This window comes from Spodoptera frugiperda, chromosome 15 (genome assembly GCF_023101765.2).
Source record: "Spodoptera frugiperda isolate SF20-4 chromosome 15, AGI-APGP_CSIRO_Sfru_2.0, whole genome shotgun sequence".
NCBI classification, from domain to species: domain Eukaryota; kingdom Metazoa; phylum Arthropoda; class Insecta; order Lepidoptera; family Noctuidae; genus Spodoptera; species Spodoptera frugiperda.
The window spans coordinates 153,811-169,425 of record NC_064226.1 but is presented as its reverse complement, the minus strand read 5'-3'; the positions used below and the strand labels follow the sequence as shown (position 1 = coordinate 169,425).

The 15,615-nt window shown below is 37.9% G+C and overlaps 1 protein-coding gene across 7 annotated transcripts in view; it reads right to left on the bottom strand.

Annotated features, from left to right (window-relative positions):
• The window catches only part of LOC118271711 (rho GTPase-activating protein conundrum), an 89,641-nt gene that overhangs the window by 60,785 nt on the left and 13,241 nt on the right, over positions 1-15,615 (bottom strand). For 3 of the 7 annotated variants that reach the window (XM_035587877.2, XM_035587885.2, XM_035587893.2), the window contains exon 2: positions 8,664-8,744. In XM_035587877.2, the coding sequence (XP_035443770.2) occupies positions 8,664-8,744 (81 nt within the window). Of the gene's footprint in view, positions 1-379; positions 786-8,663; positions 8,745-15,615 lie in introns of those variants that run through there. The other 4 variants (XM_035587901.2, XM_035587909.2, XM_035587917.2 and 1 more) reach the window with 4 other exon arrangements.

The following is a 15,615-nucleotide window of genomic DNA, read 5'->3' as shown; positions in this document are numbered from 1 at the left end:
TTAAAATAATATAGCAGACACAATAAGGAAACTGTTCAAGTATGTTTTTTACCACAAGTAAATAAATATTATATTAAACAGATCCAGCACGCATGAGAACGGGTGTCCGTGTGAAACCACACACGGGCACTAGATACCGAAGCAATTAGGGCTTACTATCGTCGCCGTCATCAGATAACTTGCACGATAACATCAAATTATCTCGAGTTACCAATTAATTTGATAAACATGTGGACAACATAACATTTAATTGTTAATAATTTTCCCTTTGGGAACACGATCGCATGCAAGGTTAGATCACAATGAACGTGTCAATACATAATACTGTACTTGGCAGTTTATACAAATTAGCGAATGAATCATGCAAAATGGCACTAACCAACTTCAACATGTGTAATCCGAAGAAAGAGCCGATTAAGCGAAATAGTGGTACATACGAAAGCTTAATAAAACAGTTCTAATTGAACCATCAAGCGTCCACAGCACACACACTCACTTTTACCAAACTAATTATTGCCGGGGACCATTCGAAACGCGAGACGAGAGTTTGTTTTTATGTTCCGCCACGCGTCGGTCAGGTAGCTGTTTACAACAATCGAGACACTTGTTCACAACACCATCCAATTCGTTATTCGAAAATAATAAAACAATTCGTATACTTTTATTGTTACCAACTTTTCAAATCACACTTCGAAAAGAATTAAAAAAACTTTTATCGAACACGAACGAAACGCGACGGGCGCTACTGTCGGCGGTTCGCGCGGCACTGGCGAGAAATCGAGAATGAATCGAGTAGGCTCGAGTCGTGCCTCTCGCTCGGCCATACAGCCTCAGCCCGAGCTGCCCCCAGAATGTTTTCTGTTGCGACCTCACGCGCACCCAACCTTTTTTTTCTTGCTCCAGGTGGATTTCGAGCAACTCTAATCCCACAAGATCCAAAACAAGCAACAAACAACATGTCCGGTCAAAGAGATAGTTCAATTTCTCTGATACCTTCAATTTGGTCGCAAGTTGGATTTATCATTCAGTTCCGAATATGAATGAGTTAAGGTTGGAGTGATTTCGATAGGAAATAAGTGTAACAATAACAATGGAACTATCAGTATTGAGACAAAAGAGTATTAAAATGATAACGAGTATCGCGGAGTGAGCGCGCGCCATTAACATAAAACAAGTGAAGGAGATGGAAATAATAATAACACTTGAATTGACAATGAATCACGATAGTCGTATTGGAAACGTGTGATTTAGACAAGCGGGGCTCGTGTCAGATATGTTGTTATGAAACGTAGTTAATGTTAAGACTTTGATGAATGCAAGTATATGCTGCAGGCTGGCGAGGTCGGTGTGGTAGTCTGTGCAATGTGAAATTTACGATCATTGTTTACGCTATAGAAGGACATGAGACGTCATTGTCACCTCGCCTGAGATGTTTGCGTAGACTTTACATCGCGGCGGTCTAGTACAGGCAACCTTCTGATATGTTTTCTCTATCCTCGACATTCGATATAATTTTGCAAAAAAATGAGCAAGAAGAAATAAAAAGCATTGCAACACTGCCGCGAGCACATCCACAAACAGTTCATATCTACATAATGCAAGTAATTCGCGCATTAATGAGAAAATAAGGTTAAATGTTTGTGATGCAACACAACAACTACTTTGAGTATAATATTAAAGTAATAAAATCCAGTGAACTAATGACACTAAACATAAACATTATCATTATTTTAATAACCCATAATTTACGTAATTTGCGTTTAAGGATAGACAATAAAAATATCAAGCAAAACAAAACAAAACAACTGTAGAAAGTGTAATTATGCGACAAGTCAAGTGACAAGACACGGACGTGTACTTATGTAAATAATATATGTTTTCCATGGCAGTACTAAATAGGAGACAGATGAAACTGTCCACTATTACAACCCTGATTGTAGTAGATAATATAAATAGATAGTTAGATATAGATAAAACACAGACTATGTAGTTATTTTTAGACCAAACTAAAGTATTGTTTTTGACGTTTCCAAATATGTATTAGGTAATATGGGAAGCGATAACGAATCACATGATGTGTTTGTTTTTATAGTATATCTATGTTTTTTATAGTATAAGCCGGTAAACGAGCAGACGTATCACCTGATGGTAAGCAATCGCCACCGCCAATGGACACTTAAAACACCAGAGGCTTTAGGGAGTTAGGAATTTACATTATGTAGATTTAGAACTGTCGAATGAAGCCTCTTCTGGTTTTATTTATTTCATGAAGAGGAGAATTGATAAAGAAACAAAGAAATTCCTTTTAGACATGATGCCCTACACAGGCAATGATACTATCACGGGCGATTCCGAAAATCAGTGTCGTTTTTAAAGACGAAACATCTTTATACGCATTTATACTAAATACGGCTTGAACAACTTCATACGTAAAGTCGTTTAGAGGTGTAAATGGAGTCAGCACGTATATCATACACCTACCTACGTATGTATATCACAGAACAAATAAGTAGTTAAAGTTATCAGGAAATAAAGATAAGGGACGCAAGGAGATGATACTCTCCTACACGTGTCCGCACCATTTCCGTGTTACTGACAAACTTTGTCTATACAATACATACTATACAATGGAAATGGGCACAACGGAGATGATTCTACAAACACTAAGTAGTTAAAGTTATCAGGAAATAAAGATAAGAGACGCAAGGAGATGTAGTTTTCCCGCTTTCATATTGTCACGCACGGACCTGTCGACCGAGGTGACAACGTCGATACGTCCTGATGGCCGACCATTCGGTCGATGTTTTAATGATATGCTCGGTTTGGCGAGCGGTCCAGGGCCGGCGGAGTCAGCGACCGCAGTTCGGCCAGGTTTTTGTCCAGCCGAGTCATTAAACCTCGCTGATGTACAGTAATTGATTCTTGGAACAAACAAGACGAGTTTGCTTCGGAGCCACGACGGCAGCGGGGAGTGCTAGTTTACTTCGTCGTCCTTTAATATCGCCATTTACTTTTTTGTGGTAACTGCTCTTATCTTTGTGAACTTTGTCACAAAGTGGAAAAAAAGCTAATATTGCTCAAGATGTAAGTGTATAAGACGCATAACTAGTGAAGCTGAAGATAACAGAACATGCAAGAATGGAATAGGATTAGTTTTAATCTCCAGTCATACACAATAACGAAATTTTCATAATTAAAATAGTTGATGAGTTCTCCAAGTGCACGGAGTCTCACGCCGCGGTTCCCATGGCTTCATCTTACTGATGAAGTCTGAAAATCAACCTCTGTTGAACTCCGGGGTTCCTGTAAGCGGAGCATTGTGATCGCGTCCGGGAAACAAAAACTAGCCGTCAACAGCGACATCCGCCGATTGATGCCCACTAATGTTTGCCCAACACGGAGCCCACCACTTCACCTCACATACAAACACAGTACTGCGCTCTTTGTAATTACCTCCTCGTATTACAATTAGCATTTTTGTGTAAGAATCACAATGTTCCAAACACGGCTTGTAATATCAATATTTAATGAACACATGTACTATGTTGACAGTACTACTACAGTAACGATAGGTTTCTGTTTTATTTCTAACGGACATTCCAAAAACTTAAACAAGTTGATAGAATGTAGTCATAGCATTACGTCCCTGGAATCTTTTCACAACCGTGACACAATCACGTTTATAAAAGATTTTTTCCATTAAAATATTGCAGTTGTGGCACCGAACATGTCTGCTGTCTCTACCTAGTCTAGCAGCTATTGTGGTTAGACAAACTATACAATGTACGTACATATCACAAAGTGCAACAGATGACGAATGACGGACTAAAGTATACACGTACGCTACAAATGTAAATATTGAACTTTTAATAAAAAAATATGATTCTTTCTCTGCGCTGACGCATGTGGAGTGACAGAGACTGTTTTACCTTTTCAGTCGTAAACTGAAACGTATCACAGCTAATTGTTATCACTTTTATGATAATATGCACATGTACTTTATTTCGTCATGTCGCTGGAATTACTAAATTCCATCGACACATCAATGTTATTAATCATCATCAGTAGACTCATTAACTGACCATTGTCTCAAGACACTATCTGAATATGAATGACCTTTATGACACTGACCCCTCAAATCACTTAAACCACGATTTCGTCAGAGGTTACATTACACCCACAGTTCGCAAGAGCCTGCATTGTTGCAATGAGCTTTAAACGTAATCTTTAAACAATAATTCACCTTTAACAGGACGTCAACACTCAACACCCATTGTGGAAGCCATCACAAAACAATACTACTGACGTACCTTTGTATAATTTCCTCTAATTGACTCAATTGTCTGCTGTAACACTGCGGCTTAGACAAGACCAACTTAAAACTCACTTAAGTACGAAACAAAACATCTTTATTACCCAAGATTTAAAGTTCATGTTCCCTTGTCAAACATTTTAAGAGCTGCAAATATAACGTTGTCAAGTTTGAATAGATGGGTGATAAAAGTGTTGAAGAGTTTCTGGTTTTTTGGTAAAAATAAAGGAAATGAGTATAACGGCATTTCATTTTCACTGGCCATCATCCCGCTACTGCGGCTGATCTACATTGTTATGACGGTGATCTGCTTGATTTCGCTTTTATTAACTTTTAGTGACCGTACCGCGAGCAACACAAGTGGTTCGCTATGTTTTATTTTCCTTTATTGAAGAGATTATGATTACACGCCCAGATTCAATTTACTTCAACTGAATGCAACTGAATGCAAAGAACTTTAACAATGGACATAAAAATAGCATACCTAAACGTATCTGCTTATTTAAAATGAGTAGCATATTTGATTTAAGAGATTCGAACTTTATAGTACAAGCAACTGAAAACTGAAGAGTAAAGGAACTACAAATTATATCACAGATATTGTAGAACGTTTGTTGGCAACTGTACTTTACGAAGATTATAGATTAAACATTTGATGGACTGTAACGGTGGAATTTTGTTGTCATTACTTTTCAATTATTTGTTTATTGATTTTACGGCCGGTGTCTAATGTCCAGTGTCTACTGGCGACCGTGCTACTACACAGCTGTAAGGTAACGTACTTATGTTAGTACCAAGTAATTAAGTGCATACCTTCCATTATTTGTGAAAGATTACAGCCAATCCTACGCAAATAGCACAAAGTCAGACTTGTGTCATTTCGCAATCTTAGGTAGACGTAGACATATTATCAGATAGAATGTTTGCAATGCATTCTCTCAGTACAGTCATGGAATTCTCGTATTAATATTAAAAAAACAATAGTGACAGTGAGTGAAACTGAATGTGGATGCTATTCTACAATTTGCATGTTGCAGCTTGCATGTTACGCGTTACATGTTTTGTGTGGATTCCTGAGATGAGCGCATGGAAGCAACGCGCACTCCGCACGGTGTCAGTAGAGCAACGCTCATCTTATAAGTAGTTCTATATTTGGTGAAATAACCAACCAATGACCAATGTAGTTCTCAATACTTATTTCATTATTCATTATATATTATAAAATAAATGCTTAATAACGAGCGTATAAGTGCATCATGATAAGTTGTTATTAAGTATGTACATATATATGTTCGTAGTGTGATACTGTTATTATAGTAAAATAACAGTAGTTAGCAGATTTTATCTGTGCTTCAGACACGACTAGTCTTCCAGTCTAATAGTAATGAAACATGCGACAGTGAGTGTGTTCGTTACTCTCACATCTGATCAAACAACAGATAGATATGATCGCGGAGCAAAATTTTAAATTATTATGCTATAAAAATCTGCAAGTATTGTCCGATGCAAAATATACAGTTGCAGTAATTTATTGCTAGATAATTAAAAACGACACAAATACATAAATTAATCTTTATTTCAGATCAATAGTACGCACTAATTGAGGAAATGTGTTTGTAAGTCGTAAAAATATGTCACGCACGTGAAACTGACGCCTGCACTAATGTCGGCCAGGCGGCAGCCATTATAGCTAGTCATTAGCGCATGCGTGCAGCGCACACTGCCGGTGATCGATGGCCACGGCACTCGGCTGCTGCCCACCACGGGCAGCAACACCACCGCGGCCATACATAGCATGTCACTCACACGTATAATATTTTATTGCACAACAAAAAACAAATACTTCAATATGAAAAGCACATTCTTCATCATTATCGCGTTTGGTAGTGCCGTAAAACATATTTCTCATTTAATAAATCCAGCCGCTGCAACGCTTTCTGACCAGAATACCAGATGTTAAATATAAATCAAGGTTGCGCTGCAAGCGATAGTGCTGTCAAGACAAACTTTTGCTCGTTATAGCTAAACAATTTTCTTTTAATTAGCAATTTCTCCCGAGCGCCGCGTGTCACTGCGCCTCGTCCGCGGTATGTCGGCGATGTAGGTGGTGACAGATGTCGAGAAACTTCACTGGCGGTGATACGAGATACATCTGCGACGCATTGTCTTAAAATAAAGAAAACAACGAGAGTGTCAACTGCCATAATTATTACCTCACCAAAAATTATATGTTCTGTAGTACCTTGTATGATTTCTAAGAACACGGCATCCTGTCTCTCTGTTTCTCAAAACGGTAAAATAAAGTATATTGCAAGTATCCATTTTGAATAATATTACCACTTTACGCAAATCCACACAGAAGTCTGGGACCAAAATCAAAACGTTTTCTTCACTAGACATTTACAAAGTCATGTAAAACTTTGTAACGACAAGATTGCATTGATATAAGTACGTACTGCACACTGCTACACATTGCGAACTACGAGCTACGCACTACCCGCTACGACCTACGAGCTGCATACTACGCGTTACGACCTACGAGCTACGTACTTTGCGCTACGACCTCTGAGCTACGCACTACGCGCCACAACCTACAAGTTACGTAGTACGCGCTACGACATACTTGCTATGTACTACGTGTTACGACCTACGACCTACGAACTACGCAGTACACGCTACGACCTACGAGTTAAATAGTACATGCTACGGCATACTAGCTACGTACTACGTGCTACGACCTATAAACTAAATACAAAGTACGCGCTACGATTTAAGAGCTACGTACTACGCGCTACGATCTATGAGCTATGTGCTAAGCGCTACAAACTACGCTGTAGTATTTGACGAAACCAATGCTGGGATCTAATTCAAATAATCTAAAAGCCATGTTTTATAAACATTAACGAATGTAATAAATGGTGTCATTATTACATTCGTTAATGTTTATAAAACATGGCTGTAACCGTTACGTGGTCCACTATAACCGACCGACACCTACCGGAGTGTTCAGGTTTCAGAACTTGTTACACACGAACCATATCCACGATTCATTAATTCACATGTCGTTGCAAATGATGCAATGCAATGGTAGGGTTCTAATTAGATACCGTACGCATTTCATTAGAACTTGCAAGACGGACAAGTATATTTGATTATATTTTGTTATACATGAGTGATTAGTGTAGTTTTAAACTCGAAATTCTATGTAAAATACTGCTTTTTTACCAAACTGGGTTTTATAATTTTAGATAACTATTTAACTAAGTTGAAAAATGTTGGGAACAACATAGTTTAGTAAGTTTTCTGAATAAACATAGATATGTGCATTTTAATATGCATTGAAGCAGTAAACTACAAAACAATAAATAATAATAGAAGTGAACGAGTGAACTACATGAAATATTATAATGCAGCCAATGAGACTGTTTTATTGACAACATATTTCATTAATTGCATATAACTTTACATAATTATTCGACTAATGAGGGTGAACAACCAGTGAAACAAAAGCCGCACTCTCCTTTCTGAATAATAAAGTGGGAGAAATCGGTTAATAAGTAAAGTTATTGCCGATGAACTATAATAAGTATATGAAAACTTGGCAATAACCAGCTTAATAGGGTAATAAACACTGGGAAATGTGCCACACTATATAATACTATCCAGCCAAGTAGGTATAACTTACAGCATTAGAGGGGCATTGTACTTACACATCGTCTACTTGGAACATTTCAATATTATAAATATGAAAATTCACTATAAACCTATTTTATTGACTTGTAATAGAACCCAGTTGCCTGTGTCTAGTCACGCACACTCTACCACTGTCTGGGCAGGTTAGTGTATGTCATCAAGTGAACTACTCCAGCATTACTGGTACCTCGTGAGCAAAGTGGAGCGCACTAATGATGTTAGGTAAACATTAGTAACGGCTCGCCTTGACCTCCGGCGCGCGCGCACCGGCCGCGGCGGCGCTTGCGCAAAGTTCACGACCGAACAATGCAGTTTCGATTTATGACTATTGCCGATTGAGTTGCGACTGCGCTGATTTTTCTCACGTTTCTAGCACTGTGGACCGCCACGTAATCGATTTTTTCAATGGCTATTCGATGATGTGGTATTGTTTGCTACTGCTCGAACAATACTTCTGAAATATTTATTGTGCTTTTAAAGAAACTTGTTTAGCTTTATGATTGTATTTTGGTTTCAGTTCATTCAATGTGTTTAATGTTTTCACGGTCAGTATATTTGTAACCACAATACCAATCATTGAATAAACTCCAAGACTATTGATGAATGTTCCATTTTACACGTAAATAATATGAAATTCCTGCGAATGCTTTTGACTCACACATTCAGTCTTGAGGCTCCGCCAGGACATGAGGCTGCTGCTGCGCCGCACCGGCTTGCTCGAGCGCATCGCGTAGTTATCCTGGAACAAACAATATCGTACAAACATTATCCTTTTTGGACAACAACTCTATTCAGAATGGCCGCTAAAGTCCAACGAGACTTAACATATTCGTAAATAGTTTGTACATTTTCTGAATGTGTATTTTCCAAAACAACTTGAAATACAACTTTTCAAGAAAATGTAAGAGTGTGGTATGAATCATTTAGCACTTGATCGCATATGAGATAAAATAAAGGACGTGAAATCCAAACGTTTGAAGAGACCGAAAGAAAATACTTTATACTCGTATTACGATGGCGTTACGTCACTTTTCACAAATTCTAGATATGATTTTGCGAGTTGCAGTAAGCTGCGAGATTTTCTAGAAATATTCATTTGTTTCAAGGTTTACAATTTAAGCCGTCCCTAAATATCGTATCATGATCTAAGATAGTCTACATTTCAGTAGGACATCTATAAATAATCATATGCAAAATATTTTCCAGTTCCGGATTCGACTGATTGTCTGAAAGATTAAGGTTGTCAATACAAACAAATCTGAAAGCTATAAAGACTTTGTTCTATTTGATCATATTTGATAAATAATTTGTAAACAGTAAACAGTAGAAATGATTCACTGAGATTATCACGTTAGATTTCGGTCAGACGGCGGTCAAATCTTGACCTAAATAAAAAAAAAATATTCGGAACAAATACATTTAGGTTCTGTATTGCTCAATGAGTGCTCAATTACTGCAGAGGTCCTAATGTGCGTTATATATAACAAAATATGTGACACGCGCGTTAAGTAATACGACAATGCGGTGAACCTGCGCGGCGAATGCTAAATTCGTGAAAGTGTCGTGAAAGCGCGCGGCGGCTGATGCGCGTGAGTTCGGCGCCTGCGCAGCCACGGACGCAGCCCGAAGTAGGGCTGTCAACCACTCATGTGTAGCTTCTAATGATGATATCTATAAGTAGGTCAAACTATGTTTTAGTGTAGATTTACTATTATGAATAAGATTTCGTAACATAGGTCAATATTGTGAGTCATCTAGTCTAATACTCGGGTGACTTTGATCGATTGCCGACAATATATACCTACATACTCGTAATATAAGTGTAGTAACAGTTTGATAAAACTATGATTTGTTTGACAAGTTTGTACCTACTTGTCTAATGTAACATCCACGCAACTCATTGATAATTCTTGAATTTAAATCTTATTCAGCGTCTCTACGAAATGTGTCATCATCATTACATTATAATACACGTCATTTTTCCCAGCTATGGTATAAAATTACATACTCGTATATTACCTAATACGTCAAAATTAATTTCAGATTTTGGAATTATAAAGAATCGCTTAGAACTTGAGACTGGACTAAGTTGAACTTGGACTCTTTGCTAGACAAGTGGACAGTCATCAACGAGGCAGCTGACATATAAACACATACAATAAAAGAAATATAACTAATTAACCATCTTACCCGTGTAAGTGTGTGTAAGAAATTATGCGAAGTCTGGCAGCCCTGTCCCCACAGAACGACTGCTAGAGTAGACAGTGTAACAAATGATATTGCTACTGAACAACACTTACTGACTATTAGACCACTGAAAGTGATCCCATTGTGCTAATTCTCACACGTCGAGCACATAAGTTCTTTGCCGAATATTTATATCGAAAACCTATCACGCACACTACTTGACTTAACAAAAAAAAAATACATATTGCTATCAATATGAAGGTTCTTAATAAAGAATGCCTTTCTATAAGCACGAATCGTTCTCCAGGCCCAAAAAAACATTAGACTTTGAAAACGTGTAAAATTATGTCTCTCTATTGTTTCTTCTAGCTGTAAGTTTTCCGAAAATGTTAAAATAAAATAAAATAAAATAAACCTTAATTTATGACACAGATCGCAAATCATACTAGATGATAATATGGATCATTCATCATTCGTCACTTTATGTAGGTGAAGGACTAGGAAGTCTCAATATACCAGGAGCAACATGCGTAATGTTACATTGTACTGCGATAGAACACACCTTGACCACAAGTGGGAACCCTAATGTACTGCTTTCTAAGCAAAATGAGTGATCTAATCGTTCAATGTAAATAATTACCGCGGACCGCCACTAGAAGGCCACTGAAAGTGTTTCAGTCGCTCCCATTCCCACACCACACAATAGGAGCCTCCTTCTACCCGAGTCTTTTATTTATTTATGTAATTTGTCACATTTTCTATTTAAACCATCTAAACACCAAGCCTGACTGTCTTCATGAAGTGACGGTTTAATTTGATCTTTAGTATTCTCAGTATTGGCATAGTTTAAAAATGTCTATGGACATGGAGCTTAACCTGTTGTAGGTCGGAACGCAGATCTACGCGAGACACAACGTGGTTTCTATTGCTTCTCATACACCGACAGACAAGAGGGTAAAAAGGAATATTGTATGCAAAACCTCCAAATTCTCTCTTAAATACCTCTGTGGATTATCATTCTGATAGTGATATTTGAGGACTCCAGAGCATCCCTATTTGACCACAGCAACATTCTCGTCAATGCGTGGAAGCCCTCAATGCGGCGCGCGGTACACTCCACGGTGTAGCGAAGCAGCGAGTGTTGCGAGCGAAAGATTGTAAATAATTACATCGTTATTAGCGCAGCCATTACATTACTGAAAGTGTCTGCTATTACTGCTAATGCGACTCTGTAAAACAATTTACTTTCATTTCGGTTTCATTCCATAATGAGCGAGCTGCAGAGCTTTACTCATGCCGTGCGTTTCAGGAAGTAAGTACGTTGTAGGTACCGTTACAACTGGTTACTTAAATTTTCTTGATGATAATGATAATAATCAAGATTAACATACGATAGGATCCTAGGCAAACAGGCGTGCATAAATACGTGTTAAATTCAAGAAAATGATAATTCCAAAGTAATTTCGAATACTTGACGTACACTACTACTACTATCTAGACATACTATCTGCCACGTATTTCTCCAAGTTACGCCATAAAATGACGTAATAAAAAGAAAACCTATATTAAAGTCACGCTGTACTCGGCAAACTTTTGTACCTAACTAATTTCATTCATCTTCATTGGTAGACGTCCGCTGTCAAATACTCAAGTACTAGAGATTAGCAAACAACACTGATTCATAGAAAGACAAGTACCAACAGTAACCAAATATATGATAAAGTGTTGCAAAGTCACTGCTTGTCACTAGTCACTAGTTATGTCAAAATGGAAATTATAAGTGTATCTGTCGGTAATTTAATTGAGGAAAGCCTTGGCTTCGAATTAGAGAGATTAAGTATGATTCATTTAGGAACTATACAATCCATACTATCTACGTACACTAAGCATTGTGTCGTCTCTACAGATTTGGATCCACAGACGAACAAAATGACTTTCCTTTCTTGGACTTACTTGTTGAAGAGTTAATTCATATTTTAATAGCAGTGGTTCTAAAGAAATAACTAAATATTCTGTTTAAATTCGTAAATATTTATTAGTGGCAAGATAAATTATGTTTATTATCTAATTTCTATTGTGGAGGACACAACATGTAATATTATGTATACAACATTGTATATGTAAGTAAAGATACTTATAATCACAATGACAATAAACAATCTAAAATTACCCGATTGCAACGTGTGAGTCAGTGTATTTATAACTAAGTAATCAAGGGATCATTATAATAATTATGTTTTATCAAAATAAAAGTATTATCTGTCATTGATGTGTTATTTATTGTTTTTAAATACTAAAAATAAAAACAATTGCAAGGTCTTGCTATCAGCTGGTATTTCCCCGTTACTGTTGGTCATATATCATAGGGATACTATCCTCTATCCTCCACTGTCTATTCCATACGACATCCTCAGTTACATTTGCTTTCAAATTGCCTGTAACTGCCGATTCCTAAATGTTATTATATCGTAAAACAGTCCCTTTTTACAAAGGCACAAACTGAAGATTAACCACAACAACGTTAATGACGAGTCTGAATATGTCACAACTATCCTTCCTTAGACCTACCGTGGCATGCACAGCAGAGTTTACAACTATATCTCATATCTGCGTATAATGTACTTGCTGATCACAAACGCATTTTTCTTTCATAAAACTAAATAGCATAACAGACTGCGCCTAAACGACACGACGGCACAGTGGCGCCACCACCACCCTCATTTACCCGCAGACACTATTTCTGGACACGTTACAGTGATTCATTAGTGTACTCTTCAAAGGACAGGACGACTTTAGAAGTATTTCTTTTTAATTTTATTGTCCCGCCGCGCTGGAGACACTCACTGTTCTTACACTACTTCGGGAACAAAGAAGAGTAATTAAGTACCTATTTTTGGTGTAAAAAGTTGCGTTCATAAAACAACTTTGAACTAGATGCCTTCCCTCAACTCTTGAATATAAAAAACATAAGCACATCTAATTTTATACATAAAAAATATTTTCTCAATCCGAAAATTGGGGCCCAAGAGCTTGACAGTTGCAAATACAACCTCTAGACTAACGAGGCAGTATCAAAATACTTTAAGAAAATTAAAACAAATATTGAAAACTCAATAAAAAGAACTGTAACTAGTACCTAGGTACTCTCGGCTATAAAAATAACAGAATGTATCTAAGTCAAGTGCAGCCCGAGACCTACTGACACGGCTGGCGGGCGGGCGGCTGACACCGTCCTCCGTCGCCACTCGACAGTTATCTTATTGATCACAATTTAATAACCGCTCCTTAAACGGACACGTGCCGGTGTTTACGCGGCGCCGGCAAAAACTGACTTACTTCCATTCACAATGAGCGCTGGCATTAATTTAGAAACATGTCTAGTTCAATGACTACACCTTCTGTAGCCAGTGCTTGTTAAGCACGAGGTTACAGCTCTGATTCAAGTTGGTAATAAGTGTTATTATTTAGAAAACCATATTGGTATGGGCAGCCTTTGCAGGCGGCATATATAGAATATTAGAGTAATGTAATAATTTACTTAGTACTTCTAATCTTACCTTGGAATCAACCTCAAAGTATATAGCACACAACTACGATGTACGATGCTTCGGTGACTGAACATAATAATTATATTTTTAACTGTCCATCTAAGCAATAAAAAATTAAGTCCTCCAATTTCTGTGCAAAATGAACAAACAAGAACTAGACATCTGCAGCAATGCCCGCGTCACCCAGGTAACGGGCCGCGCAACCAGTGTCATGTGCCGACTATTATAACCCACATACTCCTTCATGTATTTGTAATGCTGCGTCAGTCTGTCACCGTTTGCAGGCCCCGCGTTAATTGCACTTAATTAAGCTTTTTGTTCAAAAACCGGATTGTAGTAGGATTATCTAACGGTGGAGGTTCGCAGTCAGTGGGGGGGAGGATGTGCGTGGGTTAGTATTCTAACTATAGGTCCATTTTTGTGTCATTAAAATTCTTTAGAGCTTCGAAACTATTTGTTATGCTGAACTCTCTAAGCGCAACCAAACTAGCTATCTTCGTATTTTTCAGCAATACTTATCTTGTTATCCAATTTCAACGAACCATTAGTTAATTCATTTTTTACAACTCCCCAAAACAAAAAGTATAAACAAAAACCAACTTTCTCACGAAGCAAATAATAGAGTAATCACGCAACATTATTAGCGCCATCAGCTAGCCTTTGACCGTCCAATCACAATTCCGCATTATGCTGCACGACACGGCGCGACGTAACAGGTGGCCATTGTGGGTAACGAGGAGCTTCATTACGTTACGTCACGCGTCACAGATAATTAGACAGCAGTATTCATTGGACGTCTAGTTGTTAGGTAATGTCGTCGATAGTATTTCGGAAATGCGCTCGTGTCAGCCATTGTCGGCAGTGAGGAAGTGTTTATTGATGCACGCGTCGTGTGAGATGGATGATGACACTTTCTCTGCTCAGGGATGTCACTTAGCAATAGGGTTGAACATTTTTTGAGTAGGGGAAATCATCAATTATTTCTCCCGCCTAGGATAAAGCGAGAGGGAGGATCAGATTCTTACTGACTAAAACCACACGAAAACACTTTGACCTGAAGCCCCGGTAACGCGCTACGTATGTTCCGCAACTCAATAGGGATGAAACGTAGAAAATCAGTTTGAGCCCACAACAGACTCGAAACACAACAGACTGCAATTAATTTAGTTTTCTCAAAGGCGCCTACACTAAGTAATTCCTGTACTGATACGTACTACTTATCCACATTAGAAGACTACACGTAGAAAACATAGGATTAGTTATGTTAATAATTGAAAAAAAAAACTGTGTAATCTGACAACCCTGGCTAATACAAAATGTGCCCTGCAAGTTAACAGTTAGTTGATGTTTACCAAAACAATTGCCAGCTGCCGCTTGCCAAAGCAACAATCATTTGCCTCAATTTCGGAATACTTCGGCCATTTCCGTAAACACTTCGTATTCCGCTGCAGTTCATCTTACGCATGCGCCATAGCACTTGACATGCAGACACACACTTCATGTACTCGTTTGATTATGTACTCAACTAACGGATTCATATTTTGAAGGAAATGGTTAACTGTTAACTGTTAAAGTCTCACTGGGTTACCTATAGTTTTCTATTTGTTTTTGCTAATAGTGGGATAAATACACACTTCCAATCTTTAATATGAGTTCTATTCTGGGGTTCAACGTTACACTTTGAAAATACTGAGCACCCATTTCAAACGCAATAAAGTCCGTAAACTTTTTCGATGCAAATGCAATAATAACTGCACCACATTAATTTCTTAAAGTGACAATCAAACATTGTAAATACTTAACACACACCTCTACCAGAGCACGTGCTACCATTCGACCATAGGAACATTAAAGTACCGGGAGTTTCTCACAGCG